Source organism: Varanus komodoensis, unplaced genomic scaffold (genome assembly GCF_004798865.1).
Source record: "Varanus komodoensis strain SLA01 unplaced genomic scaffold, ASM479886v1 scaffold8, whole genome shotgun sequence".
In the NCBI taxonomy this organism is placed as follows: Eukaryota; Metazoa; Chordata; class Lepidosauria; order Squamata; family Varanidae; genus Varanus; species Varanus komodoensis.
Genome location: NW_025336481.1, coordinates 24,872,363 through 24,895,546, shown reverse-complemented (window position 1 = coordinate 24,895,546; position 23,184 = coordinate 24,872,363). Strand labels below are relative to the sequence as shown.

Here is a 23,184-nt window from a genome sequence, read left to right as displayed (position 1 = left end):
GATTCAGACTAGATATCAGGAAAAGTGTCCTCACTGTCAGAGCAACATGGCCATGGAACCAGTTGCCTAGAGAGGATGTGGGTTCTCCCTTGATGGAGCCATTTGAAAAGAAACTGGACAGCCATCTGAATGGGATGGTGTAAATTGGTGTCCTGCAACAGTAGGAGGGTGGACCCAATGGCCTTCTTGGTCCCTTGCAACTCTACTATTTATGATTCTATGATTCTTCTAGATAGGTCTAGGTTGTTGTTTTTTTCTCTAAGGACTCATAGCATGTATTACTGGAGACTATGTGTTGCGGAAAAGAGTGTAAGACTCATGGACGACTGACTTGTAGAGATTTAGTCTCTTGAGCTATCTGGTCCGGAACATTGGGCTTTCCAATGTTTTAGACAGAACAATTTCCAAATCCTGTCAGGAGATTCCAAGAGTTGAACCAGGGCCTTCTCTTTTTAGGACCTTCCTGTTACCTTGGTATCCACCATTTTCTTTGGTCCTTAGTACAGTAAGAACTCAAATTGATAAATGAGTTTGTCCTGTGGCTTGCTTCATATTTTTCTGCATCTAGTTTTAATCTAGCAGAATATATTTCTGCTAGAGAGCCTAGTAATCCTAAATACTCTATACAGAGCATGTGTGCCTGGATCTAGAAATTGCTGGCTTTAATTCATATATATGAGCTAGCATTCCACTGATTTCATGAAACTTGTATGAGGGTAAACTCTAATTCATACTCACTGGAATTAGATGCAGTTTACATCATGATGTTTATTAACATAGAATTTGTATTAAGAACTTTTAAAACTACAAAAAACTTAAAACAATTTATTTAATGGAGTTGTATGCTTACAATAATTCAGCAAAATATAAAATACTGTTTTTGGTTTGTTTTCATCTGCACCTTTTAAATAAAAAATAAACTTATTTTGACAATAATTTGCAGTCAATATTTTTATTGCCATGTTTTATTATCTAGAATCATGTTAAATATAGCATGCAAATAACTGAGTAACAATAATGGTGTACATATTTCATTGTAAAGTAACTTTTTTAAAAGCTTTGAACGAACTATAGCACAACATTTTCACTGGACAAATATAAAATGTATTCACTATTAAAAACCTATAAAATGATGCTGCTTTCTAAATCCTTCACATGAATCATACTTAACTGAGGTCTTAAATTTTCCTATACATATTATCAGTTTATATAACTCAAATGTATTATTGCTTTCCTGTGTAATATAATTGCAACAATGAAACAAAGCAACAGAAGAAAACTTTGACTTTGAACATGTAGAAATAATGTACATAAATGGTCCAGCCCCAACATACTAAATACTCCATCTAGATTAGAATATGCCTGACTTCTGCAAAACCTGAGTAGAACTGCACACGCACAAGGAGTGTGATGCGTGTTTATCATGAGTATACACCAGTGCTTTTTAATAATTCAAACTCAGGCTGTATTTTGTTATCTTATCTAAAACAGTCTAGGAAATAAACAAGAAAACACTTTGTCCACACTCTATGGGACTTCTTAGTTTTACAAAACTTTAGCATCACAGATTTACTAGAATATACACATTTTTTTAAAAAAAGGATCCAAAGTCATGCTGCTTATTAACAAACATAATATAATATATTATGTAAGGTGACCTTCTAGTTTCAAAGTGTTACCGTAAAGCATGAAAATAGAGAAGGAATAATTAATTCCATGGAGATTTCTCTGAATGAAATGAGGAACAATTCAATCCACGGAGATTTCACTAGCCAGCCGGAGACAGTTGTACATTTCGTTGGGCAGATCAGCTCTCGTGAGATTATTTGCATCCAAACGCAGATGTCTGATCCTGGAATAGGCTAGTACTCCAACCACTTTACAAAAGCTGCTCACTGGGAATTCTGTAATATGAATGACACACTATTAGGAGTAGAACACAATGATATTTAGTTTATCACATTTGGTTGCAAATAATACCAAATGCTTTGGCAGAATTTGTGTGTCAAATAGAAATGACCAGATTTATTTAAGCTTATCAAAAGTTCTGCATTATGTTCAATCTTAGATTTTTAAGAGTTTATAGAAAAGATATTAAACATAAGTTTGGATTGTAGCTAATTATAAAAAGATCCAGTAACGAGATGATCACATAACATGATTTTGATGCAGCTGAAAGGAAAGCAACTTCAATTTTTGTTTTGTTTTCCTTTGTTTTTAACTGTGTCAAATCTAGGTAATTTTAGGAGGAATCAATACATACACTTTGAGGCCTTAAATTTCTTGAGTGATACTTCAAATATTTCATTTTGAAATATATTGTGAAAGGTTAGAAAGTTGCATGAGAAAGATAATTATTAATTACTACATTTTAATTAATGCAATTATTATTAATAATAATTTTTACTTTTATTTATGATAACAATAATAAATTAAAGGGCCTCACTGTGGGGTACATTCATGGAAGATATATGGGATTTTCCATTTCAATAGCTCAGTTGTGGCCAACAGAGGTCTGGAAGATTCTATCAATCTTGGGTATTATAGATTTATATCCTAGTAAAAGGTTCCTTTGAGGACCTGGTGGGCTGATTTTATCACACACTGAAAAACTCTTTCAAATTTAATAAAACTGATTTATTAAACTCACTTTGGAATTCCTGCAGATGTGTCAACATTTGAGTAAGATTATTTGAATGTCTTCCAAATGCTGCTTTACACTAAATTCACTGAGAAAGCCACTCGCTCCTCTATACACACAGATCTTACTCCATAAGATGAAAAATATTCCACTGTAACAGGCTTGCTATTGGCTTATGATCCTGATTTGTTAGAACAGCAACAAACCAGGGATACTGGTTCAGCTGTGACATTAAACAAACTACAGATGGATGCTTTCTGCTTTCTAGTAGAGCCTAGTGGGAGTGACCAAGAAATTGCCCCAGCATGCTTGCTTGTTTCTGATAAATCAACATTCTTACTCATTGTTACATCTACTCTGGACCATTGTCTTCCAGTCTTGGGCTAACATCTATGTAGCCTAGTTAGAAGAATGATGCTTAGGCTGGTGTACAGATTACTAACCTCTTCTTTTTGAATTCCCTTAGAGTGCTGAATGTCAGGAAGATAAATTCATCAGTTTGAATGTATTGGTTGCATTTGTTTAAAATCCCTTGGCAACCTCATTTATTCTATTTTGCCTTATTTCATATGTACTTTTTTCTTTCTGTTTTTGTTATGTTAAGAAAATAAAAGTAATTAAAATGATGCTTAGGTAGTACTTTCTTTGGGCAGTGATTGTATTTGGAAAAATTTCAGTTCTTTCCTTTTTGGTAATTTTGTTCAAGACATTAAGTTGGGCTTATCTTTGCAAGTTAAATCTTTGCATAGTAGTTAAATTTCCATTTTTGCTGAGGGCCACACTAGGTGTTTGGAGGTAGATCCAGGTGCCTGGTAAACCGGTTTACTGACAAACTGCTGAAAAACAACACTAGGAGGATGTGATTTGGAAGAAAGAAGTGGAGTAATACAGGAGTTTGTCAACTCTTTCTCCATGTTGAATTTTCTGTACATATTCCTTCCCTGTCTTTTCTTATACCCACAGAAACATGCTTCTAACTAGGGAGGAATTTGCAAAGAAAGTGCAGCAAATGTGTATTTATGAAGTTGCAAGAGCTAAATAATACAATAAAGCATAACAAAATGTGAACTATAGGACCTTTGGGGAAAGAGGATGACTGAAGCAAAAGGAAGTATTCAAGTAAAAAATAATACAATATTTTATAAAAAAATCCTTGAATAGGCATATCGGAACACATGAAAATAATTTGAATTGAAACATTGTTGGTGTATTTCTTTTTAGTATTTCATATTAAAATTTAATTAAACATTAAATTTCATATTTCATTATGAAAATTATTATTTTATAGAATCATAGAGTTGCAGGGGAATACAAAGGGCATCTTGTTTGAACCCTGGTTGATACAAGATGTTACAGAATTCCTGATAAGTGACCATCTAGCCTTGGTTAAACAAAACAACAACACAACTAACTAAAAAAGAGTCTGCTGTCATCAGAGGCAATTTTTTTTTACTATTGAACAGCTTAGAAGATTAAACAGCTCTTTCTCATGTTTAATCAAAATCTGCTTTCTTGAACCTGAACTCTTTGGTTCAGGTCCTGCATTTCAAAGCAACAGAAACAAATTTGGTCCATGAACTTTTCCTGGCTAAACAGAAACAAATCCTTCAATGTTACTCATATTCCTGTCCAGACTCCTCAACATTATTGTTGTCATCTCATGGACACATTCCATTTTACTGAGGTCCTTCTTAGATTGTGAGGCCCAGAACTGGATGTGTTGACAATATGTAAACTGGTAAGTGTTAATAGTCATGAATAAGAGCCTTTGACTGAGTGGAGGTGTGTGCCTGAATTGGCCAGAAAACTGATACTTAAGTACTCTTCCTGTAATAATGGTACAATTGTAGAATAGTTATTGTAACATCATGCTGGGTGCTTAATTACCTTGGCCACTAACCTCTAAGTGAAGTGGTGCTGTGACTTTTACATTCTGTCCTACAGATCCTACTTGCAGCACTTCTACACACATTCTGAAAGCAGGTGACCAGTTAATGGCCACAGAAGGACACATGTGTAATATGCCAGCAGCAAGACTGAGCCGTTCCTAAATGGAGCTCTGAACAGTTTATTTGGAATTCATGAATCTTATGCCTGTATTTGTGGAAAAGAAAAGTAGAAAATATTTTCAATAGTAGTTCCTTGTTCCTCTGCTTTCTCCCAGGATGTCTACTCTTACTTTTACCCGGTTGCTTGCCTTTTTCCATTAATCATTGCTCTTCCTGGAAAGAATAGCCATATCCCTTCCATTCACTTTTCTAATGGAATTTCTTCTCATTTCTTTTCATCCCAGGCTTGCTTGAGCATTCAAATATACTTCAGAATAAGGCCCAGAAAGGCTCTAGGATGGATAATGTGAATCGGCCACTTTAATTGTATTATTCCACAGGAATAAAATGGCAAGCGTTACATGGAACTTAACTATCATGCCCCATTAAGGCAACCCTAGCATGCTTAGCTTATTATTAGCATTACTTTTACTATTGTCTTAGAATTATTATGTAAAATATGTTAATGAATTGAATAGCTTCCTAACCAGAAATGAACTAATGAACTGAACCAGCTAACATTTATTTTGATGCCTAGTTTGGGGTCACCGCTTAGCATCCTATTACTCTCACTTGTGTCATATACTGGCTAGGTAAAAAATTGTAGAACTTCTTTCCTTTGAAAGGAGGCTTCTTCCATGATTAATAGGTGATCATGACGTGACTAATATGACAGAGTATAATGGCGAGTGGGGGAGGGTGAAGTATCACAATCTAATTCTAACTTCTGCCCATTGTAATTACTAGGAGGAGGGGAGGTGGTGCTGAAATAAACCTAAACTATAAGAGATAATTTTCCAGGTGGGTGATGTCCATTTGTGTTGCTGTACAGATGGAATGATGGCTTTCAACAATATTTTACAAAATCTGAAATTTTGTTGAAGTCTTCCATAGCCTCAACAAAAATATCGAAAGGGCTATTAATCCAATTATTTGGAGCTGTGAGCTAGAATCTATCTCCCTGAAAAGCATTGCAAAAAAGATGCCATATCACATTATGAACTGAAATGAGGATCTATAACATAGGTGGGCAACTTGTGGTCCTCTAGATGTTTTGGCCTGCAACTCCCATGAATTTGCTTGGTAGGGTTGAAAGAAGTTGTAGACCAAAATATCTAGAGGGCCATAGATTGCCCCTCCCTGTATAATTACCCACCATGCCACATTCTTTGGAGCATTCAGAACTCTCTCCAGAAAAGAAGATCGTAATTTTATCCTCATGTCTGGTATTCTTCAATTTGCCACCTTCATGTGCTCATGCTGGCACATATTATCTCCATTAGTTCTCTTAACTATACCTTACCAAACAGGGAGCATTCTTGCCAACAAGGCTAACCCACCTCATCAGCAGGTTCTGGTGAGGTGAGAAGTGAAATGAGCCTTACGTTGCCCCATTTTCCTCAGAGATAGCAGAAGAAGCTGTTCTATTGCTGGAGTGTCAGTTTTGTCGGCTCTTATACATGGAATTGTAGTTGGAGTACTATCTTGTCCTTTGCCTCAGACAGAAAAAATGGATTGGCCTGTTCTGGCTTGGCCAAACTTTCCCTAATTTTTAATAGACTATTTCTGAGGCAGACTAATGAGGGTTTGGAAAGGTCAGTTACCCTCAAGTATTAACAACAAACAAACAAAGATATTCTGAGAGGAATGGGCTCTCAGGCCAGGGGGAGTACAAAGTGGAAGCACTGTATCAAGTGTGTGTGAGTGGGATACAGGAGAGCTGAATCTATACAAATTTTGAAGGACATTGGTGATTTCCATTATTTGTGGCTTCTGCCTGTTTATAAGGAAATAATTATTTATAGTTGATTATATTTTATTATATTCTCTATCCATATACATATTTTAATTAAAGGAAGATGTGCAATTTATTGACAGAGGCACTGACCAACCATATACAACATTTTTTCCTCTGTCAAAAATGTTTCTATGAAGGGATGCTGATTTTATTGACCTTAATTTTAACACTTAATAATAAGGGGTAAACAACCTGGACACATTATTGCTCATATGCCTATACTATTTAACATTATTTCAACATTGATTTTGTTAGTATTTGATGAATATGTGCACATGTTCAAATGTTAATTTTTTTAATTTAATTTTATACAAGGAAATGCTTCAGCCAAGGTATCTTTGTAAAGCAAGAAGACTGGTTCTCCAATTCCAGAAATGCTCTGTTGGCTGCTCTGGAATGATACGCACATGTGTGGGAAGTGAAGCAATATATGAAACCATTCTGGCAATAATGTCATGTATTGTGACCCCATAGTAGAAAGCAATGAAGAAGAAACAAAAGTTAAGGATGTGCCTATTTTTTAGCCACTGTTGTCATTTCATTGTCTTGTAATGTTCCCTTTTACTGGAAAAAAAATGGCAAATATTACTCACTGTTAATCTGGTTGACTTGGAGGTAGTAGTTTTCAAGGTGCTCGTTTACTGTTGGAATGCTCTTCAGCTGATTATAGGAGAGATCCAGCTCAACAAGACTAGAAATATTGAAAGGATTCCCTGGTATTCCAGAATCTGACAACTTATTGTGAGATAGACCTAAAAACTGCAGTACTTTAAGATGCTGGAAATACTCATCAGGAATTTTGGTAATTTGATTATTGTCAAAATACAGCATCAGTAAATTAGGGGGCATTCCCAAAGGAAGCTTAGAAAGTTTATTGAAGCTCAAGTCAAGGTACACAAGTGAATTTAAGCCTTTAAAAACCCCAGAAAGTGTATCTTCTGTTAGTTGGTTATGCTGTAAGTGAATGATGGTCAGATTCACAAGTCCTTCGAGTGAATTGGGGTTGACTTTATTAATCTTGTTGTTAGCGAGCTGCAGGTCATCCAGCGTATTGGGAAGTGGCCCAACAACTTCGGTTAAGTTGTTGTAATTTATGTGCAGTTTTTTCAAATTTTTTAATTTGGCAAAGACTTTGCCCTTAATTTTTGAATTCTCCAGATAGTTATTATCTAGAATTAGCCACTCCAGGTCTGTTACATTATCGAAAGATTTTTCATCTAAGCTATCGAGCATATTATTACGAAGATACAGGTATTTAATTCCAGAAGGAAGAATTGGGAGACTCTTCAGTTTAAGATTGTCACAATACATAGCTGTTGGATAGCTGATAGGGCAAGTACATTCTGGTGCACAGACTGCTGTTGATGGCCCAAACATTGAGGGAGCATAACCATAATCAGCCTCTGAAGGATAATATCCATCATAATCGAATTGACAGAAGATGCCACTGACCAGGAAAAGGAGGAAAGGAACAGAATTCAGATGCATCTTTGCAGTGTGGGTTGTTTCTGTTGAGGGGAGATAAAATGCATATGATTATCCGATTGGTCATTACAAGCCAAGTTATTGGAAGAATTAAAACAAAAGTTCATATTTTATAAGCATATGCAATATGAATACAATAATTTATTTACAATAGCATTTAACGGTGCTTAGGCTTAGTTCCTTATATCTTACTTAGGGACTTGTTACATCAGGTACATATAGTTTTACTCAATGATATTATACTTGTAGTAGGTAATGCTGTTGACAAAGAGTATCAGCCCCTGATGAGACAAGATGATAAGTGCTGACAAGAACTTAGCCTAATCAGTAACATTCTTTCCTTGTATAGATATCATGAATGTTTGAAATTGGAATACACATGTTGAATTGAAGGTATGAAAATATAGAACAGAATTAGTGGACAATTAACAATGAAAGTTGATAGTGTTGGACTTGGACTGGAAATACCTAGCATCAAATCATATATCTACCTTCAGTTAATCACTCTTTTTCATGCTAACATAGCTGTCCATATGAGGATTAAAGTGAATAACACCATGCATGCTATCCTTGGTGAAAGGCTAAGAAAAATAATCTTATTAATGCCAGCGGTTGTAAGAGCTTCTGCATTCATGTCCAGTGTTCAACTTAAGCACCACTTTCACATAGCCATTATTTATTTATATATTGTAGTTATTTATGCATGTATAAATATAACACCTATAACTGCCAAGGCCTTCTTAGGCAACTTACAATGTATTATGTATGTGCCCGAGTGTATTTTGACAAGCATCCATCATGTTGTGATCAGCCTTTAGGAGATTGTGCTTTCATCTGTGAATCAGCACGAAGTGTCAAAAGTGAGAAGGAGGAAATGGACAAATGAAAGTCTGTATGCTGTGTATACAAAGCTGGGTCCAGATTTAGATGTGTGAAGCTGGGCTGGTGGAAACAGACTTCCCTGTATAGCTGCCATGCTGAACTCTTCAGTCCACTGAAACACATGGCAGGCCAAGGGACTCTGTTGCATGGGGCAAGCTGACAAGTGGGAGGGAAGGAATGATCTCTGAAGATTAGTGCAGGGACCTTCTGTGAGTGGAGCCCTCAGGATCCAAATCTTGGCTTCATTCCATAATTAATTTTTTAATTACCAAATAAAAGGAAATAAGTGGACAGATTGCATGAGTTAAAAATGGAAAGAATTGCCACATGTTTATTTTTTTATTTGACAGTAAAATTTTGAAGGGAATATGATGGACAACACTTATATTTGGTCACTTTTGCAGACCCATAGAGCAATGTAAAATATATATTCTTTTCTTACCAGATTGGATGAAATGAGAATGGGAAGTCTCATACATGACTTTTATCTATTTCCTCATTTGTTGTAATTAGACCTTTAAATCTTTAAGCTATGTCTCATTGCTTTAATCAGAGGTGGGCAGATTTGGCCAACTATTTTGCATCCACCCAACTGCTTGTGGGCCACAAACTTTCATCACTGCTATGGGACTTCACAGGCACTGACAACAGCAACAACAATAGCTGATTTCCCACCAACCTGCAGTGTCAAACTGCTATGGAATGATGAAATTGCAAAATGTCAAGCTAAATTTGGTTGTTGTAGTTATTTGGCCATTGACTTCTAGCAGTAAATCAGCTATTTTTTTGCTGCCACTTTGAATTTTGGTGGTGGGGGCGGCACTAAAGGGAGTGGCAGCTACATGTAATCCATAGACCATGTGTTGTCTACTCCTCCATTAAACAAAAGATGACAAATGATTCACCATCATTTGTGATCATTATAGATTTGCAATGTAGAATCACTTTGAAAACTTTATATGCTAAGCTGGTAGCTTTATTGCCTGTAGAAAATATCCTGGGCAGTATATATCTGTGGTCAAGGGCTCCTTTTAGGTGGGAGACACTGTCAGAAGCAGAAGCTGGAGGCGGGTCCAGAAGTTACCCGCAGGAAACATAATCCTTATGTCTCTTTATATACTTTAGATATATCTATTATGGGAGTGTAGAATAGGACACATATGTAGCAAATACACATATCCCATATAAACAACCACTGTTTATTTCAGAGTGCAATTCTATCCATGCTTGTACATAAAAAATGTCCTCTAACTCCCAGCATCCTCCATCGGTGCTGGCTGGGGCATTCTGGGAATTGTAGGACTTTTTCTGCTAGAACACATGTAGGATTGAACTCTCATTGGTCTGCAACTGAAAAACAATTGGACTTGCTTGGAACCTGTGCACCATTCTCTCTCACCCACAATACACCACTAGGTTTAGCTTGATACACTATGACTTCCCCATCAGAGAGAGATTATAAAATTTCTAGCACTGTAACATGTGAATGCATGTGTTATGCTGTTAGTTGCAGCAATTTGTTTTAAGGTAAAATGTATCCAGGAAGATATTTTTGGATAAGCTTATAATGGAATGCAGAGAGACTGTAAATGTGGTTAAAATTATACTGGTTCCTGGATCCTAAGTAACTCTGCTGTATTTTGGCATACCTACATGAAATATATGTATATCCATTTGTTTACTTAATTTGCTTACTTAGAGGCCCTTTACTATCTTACAAACTTTTAATAAGGCAGAATTCAGAAAGTGTGAAAAAATGAGAATTTTGGGGGAATACAATGGATTTTAGTGGAGCTGATTGTATCCTAAAAGTGTCTGTGTGAGAACACATTAACAGCTACAAATAATAGCACTGAGCTGCAACAGTTATAGGTTAAAAATCATTATGCACAGTTAGTTTATAAGTTGCTTCTGTATGGTAAAGCTGCCAAAGAAATATTTATATCTCTTAAAAGCATAGGTTTTTTAAAGGCCTTATGTGGATTGACACACTTTGGCCTTGTAAAGATTTCTACAAAATTTGTTCTGTGTTTGGTAGAATTGATTGCATTTCTGAAAAGAGGAGCACTGGTTCACTCAGCTAAACTATGATAAGCATTGTAACTCTGGATTATGTGATAAAATATTAGTATTTAAATATTTGAGGATAGGTACCTATTATCCAGTGTTAAAAAAGAGAATGATATCACAGTTATCTGAAAAAATATAATAAAAGACAGATAAGGATGAAAACGGTGCAGATTTCATAGGCAAGTATTTTCAAACAAAAGTTGAATATTAGAATTGCTCACTCTGTAAACATTAAATTAGTCTAGAATAGTATAACATTCTAGACTAATGTTATGGATAACATAACATTTTATTTAACCTTTGCCCTGTTGAAACATAAATGATCTATTGTATAAGCTTGCTTATTCATTTTAAAATTGGAGTAACAATTCCTCTTTAGTCCAGTTTATACATATTAAAATATGATTAGGAATATATTATCTCACTGAATCATCAGTTAACTTAGATATACAATCTAAAGGCACTATCAGATGCTTTAAAATATTCTTGCAAGTATTTGTATATGCAAGTAATACAGTGTTATTTGGCAGCTTCCTCCTGAGAGAAAAGTTCTCTTACACTAGCAATGAGCAAGTAAGGAATCTTCTTATGTCCTTTTTATTTAAGTGTAATATTAGTACAGTTCAATAGAACTGTACAGTTCAATAGAACAGGGCAGTTAAATAGTATCTTGCCTCAGAAAAATACAGCATATGTTCAATAATCTTCACTGATGCATTACCATATTGTTGTTATAATAGAGCCAAATCCTATCAGGTAACACATTAGTTATGTTAGTATTGTTCATCTATTTAATATCCACACTTCTATTAATTAGAAGCTGGAAGAAAAGAAATGCACATTTCTTGAATCTTGTTTTCTGAAGACAACACATTCTGCAAAGAAATGCAACAATAACCCACAAAATATGTAGAGCATTTTAAAACAAACTGTGAAGGCGCATGCAGAAAAGCAACTGTGTTCAGTTTGCAAATTGGCAAAGTTCTGGCATGTTCTTATTACTGCTTTGTTCAGCTGCTTGCTTGTTAGCATTAAAGCATGCGAGAGCACTTACCTTTCTGACTTGAAGCTCCTTGCTTTAATTCCCACAGCAGATTCAGTAAGGGACTGGATCAACCAATATATGCTATAAACAGTGTCAGAAGGTAACCGGCTGCCAGATCCTCTATGATACAAGGATTTGGGGGGGAAAAATCCTAGTCACTCTGTTGCCTGAAGCTGCTATGTCATCATGGTATTCTGATGGTGGTATGCGAAGCTGCTGCTGCCTAATCAAGTGCAGGTGGACACTGCAAATGGTAAAGGACAACCCATCTGGTCTCCTTGTGGGACAGGAGGGAGATAACCCCTTCAAGCAACCTGAGAAAGTTCAGGCTGTCTACTGGAGCCTGAACAACAGAATCCTAAAAGGACAAAACCATTTTAAATATTGCACAAATTGCAAACAGACATTGCATTTTCTCTAGCACATTTTATAGCCTTCAGCAAGATCTAAGAAATAGCACTCGAACCTCAATGCAGCCACAGTCCTTAAGCCAAATGACTCATTCACTTTTTCTTATTTTTCTTTCTGCTCAGTTATGTACATAATAACTTAATAAAAGTCCCTGCAGTGGAAAATAACCCCAAATGGTGAAACTACATAAGGTTTTTCCTTTGCAATATGGTACTGTAACAGACATTCTTCAATGCCATATAAGGGAAGTGCTTATGATTAAATATGCACATATTCTTTTATGATTTAGCTGAAATATTTACATAAGAAAATGGTTCGTAAAAGGTATATAAATCTAGATACAGCAAGAAAATGCTTTCAGCTTCCTTAAAAGTATATTAACACGTGTCCCTTTTAGGACTTTCAAATCTGGAACCCATCAACTGTGTGTTGTCTGTTTCCTGTTCATGGATGCTGTTCAAGAATGCATCCTAAAGCCTGGAGGAGAATGTTGTTGAAATAAAGCACTGCCAAAAATAATGCAATAAAAATAATAAGGAAAATGACTGGCAAAACTGTAACTGTCTGTTCTGGTTCTAATATCTTCATGAAACTCCTACCAAAGAGATCCCACTTCTGGGATATATTGCTGTTTTAAAGACTCAGTCTCACACACAGCTGGCTTGATAAGTGTCCTGAAGGAGGAAGGGGAGGAGCTTGGTTTTTTCAGGGCCGACTAGAAGGACCACATTGCTGCATCAGATTAAAACGCCATCCCTATTCTTCCTCTCTCTTTTTAAAAGGGAATGCCATCTCTGGCCCTTATTCAGACATTATTAAAAGCAACATACTTATAGAAATAATTCCCACTAGTGTAGGGCTAGGAGTCAGGTGGAAGCCTCCTCATGTACAGTTAGTATGGTGTCATGGTTAAGAACATGGGATTGGGGACTCAGACGATCTGGGTTCCAGTCCCTACTCGGCCATGGAGCCAGCTGAGTGACTTTGGGCCAGTCACAGACACTTCGCTCAACCTACTTCACAGGGTTCTTGTTGTGGGAATAAGAATGAGAGCAGCAGGAGGAGAATGGTGTAAACTTGCTTTGAGTGTAAGTAAAAAGTGTGATACAAATCTAATAAATAAATATGCCTGAAGGCTATCTCCCTGTTGATCTGTTTCATGGCTGCATGCAGAAGGGGTTAATTGGTTCATGCTTTTGGCACAGACTCATCCTTCATCACATGTTACTTTCTTTATACTTAATGTCTGAACAGAGCTTCTGTGTCTGTTGGGTATGGTATACCTAGAAAAGTTAATTAGTACAAAAATGCATTGATAGACCATCTTCATGGGCTTTCCTCCTTGACCTTATTATGCTAAAGTTATCTGGTGTACGTAGTATGTTGGCTGTAAATCAAACTATTGATTGTATAAGCGGAAGATAATCTGAGAGCAACACTTCTGGTAAAGAGAGTGATGGTCGGACTCTGCTCTATTTGAAAAAAATATTTTTAAATGATAGGGAGCTTGGAGATAGTCTATACCCATTAAAACATACATTTACCTTCCAAAATGACCAAAGGCAAAAATTAGTTGCATCATTGCTTCTTAGTTAAATCGCATCCAGTCCTACCCATCCACATGTGGGGTCCACTGCTTGCAGAATGGTAGTGGATCATTAAGCTCAGGGCTTTTTTTGTCATAGAACGCACCAAAGCAGCACCTTTTTTCCAATGGATTTTAGGAAGTGATTTTGAATCGTAGCAAATCAGCAGCAAACATCATTAACATAGTGCCTGAAGGCTGCTTTTGTGTCTGCTATCTGATAGTGAGACAGTGGGGGTGCTGCTCTCGGTTTGGGATGCTGCTCCGCTGCTCGGCTTGGGATTGGCGTGTGTGGTTGCATGCTTGCTGCCAGTGACATGAGTTCTGGCACCTTTTTTTTTTTTTTTTTTTACAAAAAAAGCATTGATTAAGCTAACAAAAAAGGTGGAAACACTCATTTCCAGGACAGGGCAAATCAGCAGAGCTTGCAGAATGAGTTCCACTAACATAACCTGTTCCAGAAATTCGTGGAAACCTAAGTAGTAGTTTCCTCTAAGCTGTACAGTTGGGTCCTGCTGGAACAGAAGAAACAATAGGAATATGATGACAGCATTGGATACTGACTAAACTATTTACATTCCTTGCGTGCTGAATATTGGAACTATTTTTTAACAAATCTAACACGTTTGTTTGTTTGTTTGTTTGTTTGTTTATTAAAAGCTTATCTGACTCGTCTACCACTAAAATCTTGGGATGGCTTACAATAAAATGTATTCCTTTAACATTGTGGGCATTCCACACCAAACATGGCAGTGCTCTGTGGTCTTGTTTTAACACTCTTTGCTGTATCCCATTCTAATTTTCACCTTTCTCAAGTACAGCCCTTCACCGCACAACTTGTAGGATCAGAATTGCATTTTTTTTTTCAATTTTCATGTGCGGAGTTGAATCCATACATCAATATATACACCAGTAATGCTTGAAAGTAAGAAAAATGTGGAATACATAACATTGTAAACAGTGAGTTAGGGAGCAATGGTTTGTGCTAGCATAAGTATGCATCGCTTATGTGGAATGTGTGAAGGCTACATAACATGACTGAGCTTTCCATGCTGATCATCATCCAAGTGTGACGGTGTAAATTGGTGTCCTGCACCAGCAGGGGGTTGGAACCAATGGCTTTCATGGCCCCTTCCAACTCTACTGTTCCATGATTCTATCAATGCATGGCTACAAGCCCAGCTATTCCACTAAAGAGAAGTACACAAATAAAGGGTGCAAATATGTCAGAGTGGAAGCACTGGGATCCATCTTCATGGGTCCAGAACTGGAATATTTCACAGTCTGTGTTACAGAAAAGGTCTGTACCCTGTACTCACACACTGGAATGAAAAAGATTAGTTAGTGCACTCATATGGATAACTGGCTGGAGGGATGCTGAAAGCTGATGGTCTTTTTCTTCCTAATCATGCAGAAGGATGTGCCCTTTGGGTGCAAACCTTTGGAAACTGATGCAAATCCTCAGCTGCATTCCTTTGCATCCATGTGGAGTGGGAAGAGCAGCAGTGGCAGTCCTCACCTTTCCACTTCTCCTGCTTTGCATTTTTGCTTACCTAGTCATTTTTGGCCACGTAGCAACACTGTTTCAGAGGGTGAGAAAGGAGGCTGAAGCAGCTTTGGAATTCTTCCTGTTCTGACTATTCCAGTCTCCTCCTGCACCTTCCCTGAATGCCTCACTTTCATCCATCTCTAATGTTGCTTTTCCACGATTGGAGACAGTTAGTCATGCTTCAAAGAGAGGGGAAAGGGATCAGAACTTAGGTTCCCAGCTCTGAGGTGAGAGTACAGCTTCAGTTCAGTTTTGTTTAACTAGTTATCAGAATTTACAATGTGCTCCTTACCATAAAAGAATAAGATTAAAGAAGAAGAAGTGAGAGAAACTCAAACTGACACCTTCATTCAAGTAGGCCTAGAATTATGAATGTTTTTCTCTTAAAGGTCTGGTTTTCATTCCTTGTACATTCAACCATGTTAGTGTTTAAAGCAGTATTTAATTGTGTCACTATTGACATCGATGTCTCTTATATTATTTTCTCTTCATTCTTAACAGCTGCATGGTGGTTGAGGCCCCATCGGTGCGGGTGTTCAAGGACATCCACATGGTGGGCATGTCGTGAGCGGAGCTGGCTGGTGCTGGAGGTCAGACTAGATGGCCCAGGAGACCCCTTCTGACTCGCTCTGTTTTCTCTGTTTCTAAGTTCTATCACAGTCCTCACCATGCTAGAAATAGGTGCATCTATTGAAATGAACTGCTGCAGATGCAAGATAATTTTGTTTTAATTAATTTTTGATAAGAATTTATCAAAATTTGCAAAGTATATATTCAGAAAAGAACTTGAGATTTTTTTTAAAAAAATGAATGCAATGGAAAGTAAATCTGACAGCTTTACCCATCACGAGTGCAAACCTAGATATTATGTCTAGACAGCACTTGTCCAAGGGCACACAAATCATATAACTCTCAGCCTTTCCCAGCCAATAGTCATTCTGGAAGCTGTGTGGCTTTTTTCAGACCAAACATGAATATTTTTAATGTTTAAGTAATTTTAATTTTTTTAAATTAAAATGCATGCATTAACCTAGTTTTCTGTCAGAAACCAGAAACTATTGTTCACCAAGAAAACTCTAGTTACCTGTATGTAATATGCTGTAAGCCACCCTAAGGGCTCCCTGAAGACATGTGTCCAGAAAGACATGCCAAATTATCTTTTTCTTTTTAATGGATGAAATGGAACAACAAGACTTATGCATTCTTATTGTTATTATATGCTTTCATTTCAGCAGAGGCTGAAAAGGTAGCATACATCACATGCATGGGTTGTATCGTGCATTGTCCCTGTTGAACAGCATCTAAAGAGGAACAGACCATCCATATGTGGTGCTCTCATTACTTCCTTGTTTGTGCTGTCCAGGAAGCGCATCCAGGTGTAGGAATACATTCTAATGCATTGGCTGCTGCGACTGCCCCCTCCCCAAGACCTGTGTCCATTGCAGCAGAAAGAGAGTTAGTTGCTCTTGTTTACTTCTAGCAGCCAAAGATAAAGGGATGTGTTTCTTCTTTCCTCCAATTCAGTCTTGGCTTTTCTGTTATATTGTCCAGCTGGTGAAGAGGCAGGGGAACTTCTGGGATCATTTGTTAAGAAGGTTGCATGAATGGCTGCCCTCCTTCTATCAGGGTTGTGTGAGGAAGCCATTTGGGAAATAATCTGTCAGACTCCCTGGACTCCAGTCTACTTTGCTGAAGCCCTGAGTTCAGGTTCCTGGTGAGAGTACCCAGCACCTGTGGGACTCTTGCCAAGAATTTAGTCCCATGCATTGTGCAAGCAGCATCCCTCTTGCATGCTACCTGCAGCAGCTGTTTGTGCAGCTGTTCCTGATGCAACACTCATTCTGGGATCTTTTATGGACTTCTGCTCAGCTTGGCTCACTTTTTAAGACCAGAATGAGCATGAGAGGAAGTCTACAAAAACTAGAGGGATGGATTCTGCTAGGTTTCATTGAAAACCTTCTGTCTATAATAAAAGATCTGTCATTCTGTCTTGTCTGTCTGTCTGCACCATTGTTCCAAGACCATAAAGCCATGACATTTGGAACATGGTGTGCTTACTAAGGGCTCCCCATGGATATGCCACTTGGGGTTATTTTGGTTTTTACAAATGCATCAATTAATTTACATGCCTCTGTGTATGAAGGTCACAGTACATTCTTAATCAGTAGGTGGCAGACTTCCTTAACCAACAAACAGTGATGCAGTTGATGCAGTTTGAAGCCAAAGAGAGTAATCCGAGGGACCAAACTATTCTTTCTCCTGCTGTGTCTCAGCCCTTGCCATGGGGATGAACAGACTTCTTTGGGGACTATAACAGAGCACCAATGCAAAGACCATGCCTAGAGATGCCTCCATCTTCACTGAGACAGGGTGCACTCAATATGTCCAGCTCTGGCAGCTGCATCACATTTCTTGATTGTGTCAAACTATGAGCAATATCAGCCTGTACAGAGCTGAGTCCCTTTGTGAGTGAACAAAACACAGCCACTATGTTTTAATATAATATGAGAAATGAGTCAGTAGCTCCATTCCTAAATTCACAGTTGTTGGTGTGGGGATATCTAGCCCCAATGTTTGAACTTCCAATTCTTTTGCCTACAAGCCCCACCATCCCCAGCCAGCATGAACAGTGGTGTGTGATGATGAGAATTACAGGCCAAAACATTTGTGCATTGCCCACCCGACTCTAAAGTATCCTTTACAGCGGGAAACTTTCTGTGATCATGGAAGTCTCGTAATCAGAACTTCTCCTGGACAAATGTAATCTAAGAGGTTAGCCTCAACAGCCTGTATAATATCTCAGAGCAGTTCATCACTGGCACCCCTACAAATATTGCTAGTTTATGTAGTTTCCCTAACTCTGATTGTAATCCAATTCAAACATCTTTTTGCTAAATATGCAGTGGGTTTCCATTAAAGTGCCCAAGTTATTCTGAAGCACTGAGGATGGCAGCTCTAGGTTTTGGGATATCTGGAGTAACAATCAATATATGTACACTATTATAACTAGCTGAAGAAAAAAATTTTTACTGGCTCACCCATTCTGTAACTAATGCTTTGGAACTATCTTAGAACTACAACTTAACTCTGTTTCTTATAAAATGATTCCATGAAAAACAATCTGCTTCCAGTAGTGCAAGGCATTCATTATTTTTAATGGGAATGTTCCCAATCTGTCATTTTGTTTGCTTCACATCCATACTGTACTTGCATTTCAAGTGGAAAGTATTAGGACACATAATATAAGCATTGGAGTTTTTGTGGTAATCTTGGATGTCTTTCTTATTCCTAAAAAGGAAATACTAGCTTTGGAGATCTACAAAGTGGTACTCCTGGTACAACCTATTAGCAGACCACAAGAGTGTTTGTCTGATCCTTGTATCCTTTATGGGAATAGGAAGAATTACTCATTGCATTGCACTACTTTCTTCTTGAAAATGTCTAGAGCTCACACGTATTAACACATTTCTTCTATTGACTTTGACAATCTTTGCAAGAAAAAAGGAAAAAGAGCACGTTCTCTTTGGGACTTCTGTCTGATAAAAATAAATTTACAAAAAGCTTCAAAGGGATGAAAGGATTTTGTATAAAGATTAATGTTTAATGTGCAAAAGTCAGGAAAAAAGGGTTGATCCAATCCATACCCACATGCAGAAATCAGCATTTGGAGTATTCTGCATGTAGAAGGGCGACTTGTCGAGGTTAGAGGAAGGGTAAAAGGGAGTGAAGCATGAGTCAGAGATCTGGATGATCCCCTAGATATATTGTGTGTGAGACAAACAGCTATGTCATGATGTTCTTGGCTGTCTTAGTTGGTTTAGAACACAATCCTATGTAAGCTTGGAGTTTTAAGCCCTTTTTCTGTCTAAGGCTGCATAGATTACAATTTTATTATATTAGCAACCATACCCAATAACACATGAGACAAGAATTTCAGTTGACCTAAATCTGTTTCTCAAAAGCCTTACACTTATTTGCTCATTAGGAAAAATCTTGTAAATAGTAAAATATTAAAAATTTAGAAATTAAATATTAAACATTCAGATTGGAAGAGGAAAAATAAGTGCACTTGAATCTTGACTTTTGTGGGCTTGACTTTCGTGTATTTGATTATTTACAATTATGGCATCAATAATTAAATGGGAATGTTTTTGGAGTTTTCTGGTGTACTGCAGGCTACTGCCTACTGCTCCACAGCTGGTAACCCTTCCTTCTCAGCTGCCTCTGTGGCTGGCCTGGACTGGTGTGCCACCCCCAGCGAGGACAGAGCAGGCACTGGACTTTGGTTGGGTGAACACCTGCGGTTGAGGCTTGCGACACAACACAGGATGAGTCCCCCTGGAGTGCGTCACACTCTGGTGTGTCGGGTCTCATTTTAAGTGGAAGGTTATTCAAATTGTGAAAGAGGCAATTGTAGTTCATATGGTCAGCTGTATTAAGAGTTAAAACTTTGGGCTGGGTTGAAATATTTGTGGTTTTTCCACTTTTGCAGGGGGTCTGCAGCACTAATTCCCACAAATGTGGAAAGCCAATTGTAGTATGGTATGAAAATAATAGGGAGAAGCAGACTATTGTCTGTTTTTGTTACAAGTTCAGTGCAATACAGCTTTGCTGTTAGAGGCTGTCACTGATCCTCAACAGAGAAGATTTCTGAAGCTGAGACAAGCTTTAGACAATGATCTAACTCATAGTTTGCCATATCTTTGTGTAACTATATTATATAGGTATCTAATCGACTTCCAGCTGGCATACTCTTTGTTAAATAAATAAATAAGCATTTGCTTCTAGTTTTCTCTTGTGCAAAGGAGCTGTGTCAAATCTCATGTTCTTGGATTTCTGCTTTCCTTTCCCCTTCTATACAAGGATATCAGATGCTTTTGTATCTAAATGTAAATTAATTACAATTCCCTGACCAAACTCTGATAAATGTGACAAGAACAAGCTTGGATGAAACAGTAGTTTTGAATTCTGGTTTGTTCACTCATTAGAGGCTAAATAAAGCACAGTTCCATGAACTGATGCTACAGTTAATCATGGCTGGTTTAACACTGGAAAGATCATCTTTTGGTTTTCAAATGTGAAAGATATTGATTGGGGAGGGGGCATATGTGAACCAACAGCTCCCCATGGCTTATTCATGTTTTTCTTGTTTTCTTTAAAAGAAACCATGTTTTTCTTTTAACATCTGAGCTAAGCCATAGCTTCCAATCCAATTATTACAATCACATCAAAGTGGCAGGTGTTTGTATAATGCCTAGATTCACTCCTTCTGCAATCAGGTGACTGGATCTAGCAGTACCTATCATGTATTCATCACTGCCATTTGATCTCTGCATTCTGAAAGAGAATCTTCTCAGCATCATTCTGGGACTGGAACCAGAATGACAATCCCTACGCAGAAGTCTTTATATATGTGTCTCATAAGTGCATGGGCATGAGAACCAAAATAGTGCCTCAGTGTAAATAAGCACAATGGTAATCAAGGATAAATATAAAATGTGACATGCCAAATTAAAAGTAATAGAAACACTACTGGTATCTATTTATTGAAGGCAATCTTGGTAAATATAATGTATGGAGCAAGACAACAAACGGATAGAACATATAAGTAGAGTAGGGTTAACTGTTCCAAATTAAAGTCAAGCTTGGATCATTTTCCAAGCCAGACAAACTGTTAAAAAAAGCAAAAACAAAAACCCAATGTTCTTTTTCCATCCCAGCCCCTTCTGCTTCCCCAAGTCTGTTCACAAGCCCCCACCCCCACATCTTCCACACTAGATGCGTTTAATAAGCATCTGGACAATTATCTGCTTGGGAGGGTGTAACTCCTACCCTTGCAGGAAGTTGGACTGAGTGTCCTTCCTGGCCACTTCTGACTTGGCTGTTCTGCGAATCTATGAAACACCCCTCCCTTCCATTTACTCACCTGTCCAACAGTGATGGTGAGGATGGTAGTGGCAGTATGCAAGACAAAGAAGAAGCGCCCACTCTTGCATAGCTTTCTATTTCTAAGCTTCCAAGGGCAACAAAAAGAAATGGGAGTAGCAAGTGAAGCCAGTCCCCCTCTGCCTTTGCTTCTGCTGCTGCTCATTCAGGCTGGAGGTGAAGAAGTGACACCAGTCCAGTTCATCAAAGGGTAGTTCAGTGTGAGATTGTTGGGAAGGGAGCTGATTGTATACCAAAGAGGGAGTTCTTAGATCCCATAACAGGTCTCTTACTCAAGGGCCGCAAATTCCTGCCTTCTATATTACTATTGAATGGTCCTTGAAGGGCAAACAAGAAAGCATAATTAGTTATACGAACTAGATAATCCATTTGGATTTGAAACTTTGACTAATCTGTTAATGAATAATGTGTAATTTGATACTCTAGAACAGTGGTGGAAAACCTATGACAAGCGTGCCACAGCAGGCACGCAGAGCCCTCTCGGTCGGCACGCGAACCAAATAGCCCCAGCATCGCCCCAGCAGACAAGCATCGGAAAACAGCACATATAAGTGTCAGGTGATAACGTGATGAGCCACGACTCATTAGCCGCAACTCATCCGAGCTTTCACATGGCGGGTCGGTGCGCTTCCAAGGATAGATATATATATATCAGGTTTTATTGCAGTGTTGGCGCTTTGCGATAACTAAATGAGTTTGGGGTTGCAGTTTGGGCACTTGGTCTCTAAAAGGTTCACCATCACTGGGTTAGGGTTAGAAAAACAAGGTGTCCTGGTATAATAGCGATGGTTGTAATGTGTTTCGAATGGGCAGAAATGTTGAGCTGTGCAGAAAAAGCTACTCAAGGAAGGCTTCTTCAAAATCACAGTATTTTCAACTGAACTTTAGCCCTATATTAGGGTTGGGGTATGCACCAGGGTAGGGTTAGGGTTAGGAAAACGAGAATTCCTGGCATGATTTTGATGGTTGTAATGTGTTTCGAATGGTCAGAAATGATGAGTTGTGCAGAAAAAGCTATTCAAGGAAGGCTTTTTCAAAATCACACTCTTTTCTATGGAACTTTAGCCCTATATTATGGTTAGGGGGGTGCACCAGGGTAGGGTTGGTGTTGCAAAAATGAGGTGTCCTGGTATAATTTTGATGGTTGGAATGTGTTTCAAATGGGCAGAAATGTTGAGCTGTGCAGAAAAAGCTACTCAAGGAAGGCTTCTTCAAAATCACAGTATTTTCAACTGAACTTTAGCCCTATATTAGGGTTGGGGTATGCACCAGGGTAGGGTTAGGTTTGCAAAAACAAGGTGTCCTGGTATAATTTTGATGGTTGGAATGTGTTTAGAAAGGGCAGAAATGGTGAGAGTGCAAAAAATAGCTTGTCAAGGAAGCCTTTTTAAAAATACCTCTCTTTTCAATGGGACTTTAGCCCTATATTAGGGTTAGGGGAGTGCTCCAGGGTAGGGTTGGGATTACAAAAATGAGGTGTCCTGGCATGATTTTGATGGTTGTAATGTTTTTAGAAGGGGCAGAAATGATGAGTTGTGCAGAAAAAAGTACTCAGGGAAGGCTTGTTCAAGATCTCCCTCTTTTCAATGGAACTTTAGCCCTGTATTAGGGTTAGGGGAGTGGCCCAGGGTAGGGTTAGGGCAGTTGTGGTGAACCTATGGCATGCGTACCACAGCGGGCACGCAGAGCCCTCTCTTTTGGCATTCAAGGCAAGTCACCCCAGC

The 23,184-nt window shown here is 38.0% G+C and overlaps 1 protein-coding gene across 1 annotated transcript; it reads right to left on the bottom strand.

Moving 5' to 3' along the window:
• Positions 1–886: 886 nt before the first annotated feature.
• Positions 887–12,128, bottom strand: LUM (lumican). Its single transcript, XM_044455420.1, has 3 exons — positions 11,979–12,128; positions 7,081–7,995; positions 887–1,904 (listed from the first exon to the last, which is right to left on the bottom strand). The coding sequence occupies exons 2-3, from the start codon at positions 7,973–7,975 to the stop codon at positions 1,750–1,752; spliced, it is 1,050 nt and encodes a 349-aa protein (XP_044311355.1). The 5' UTR covers positions 7,976–7,995; positions 11,979–12,128; the 3' UTR covers positions 887–1,749.
• Positions 12,129–23,184: the final 11,056 nt, after the last annotated feature.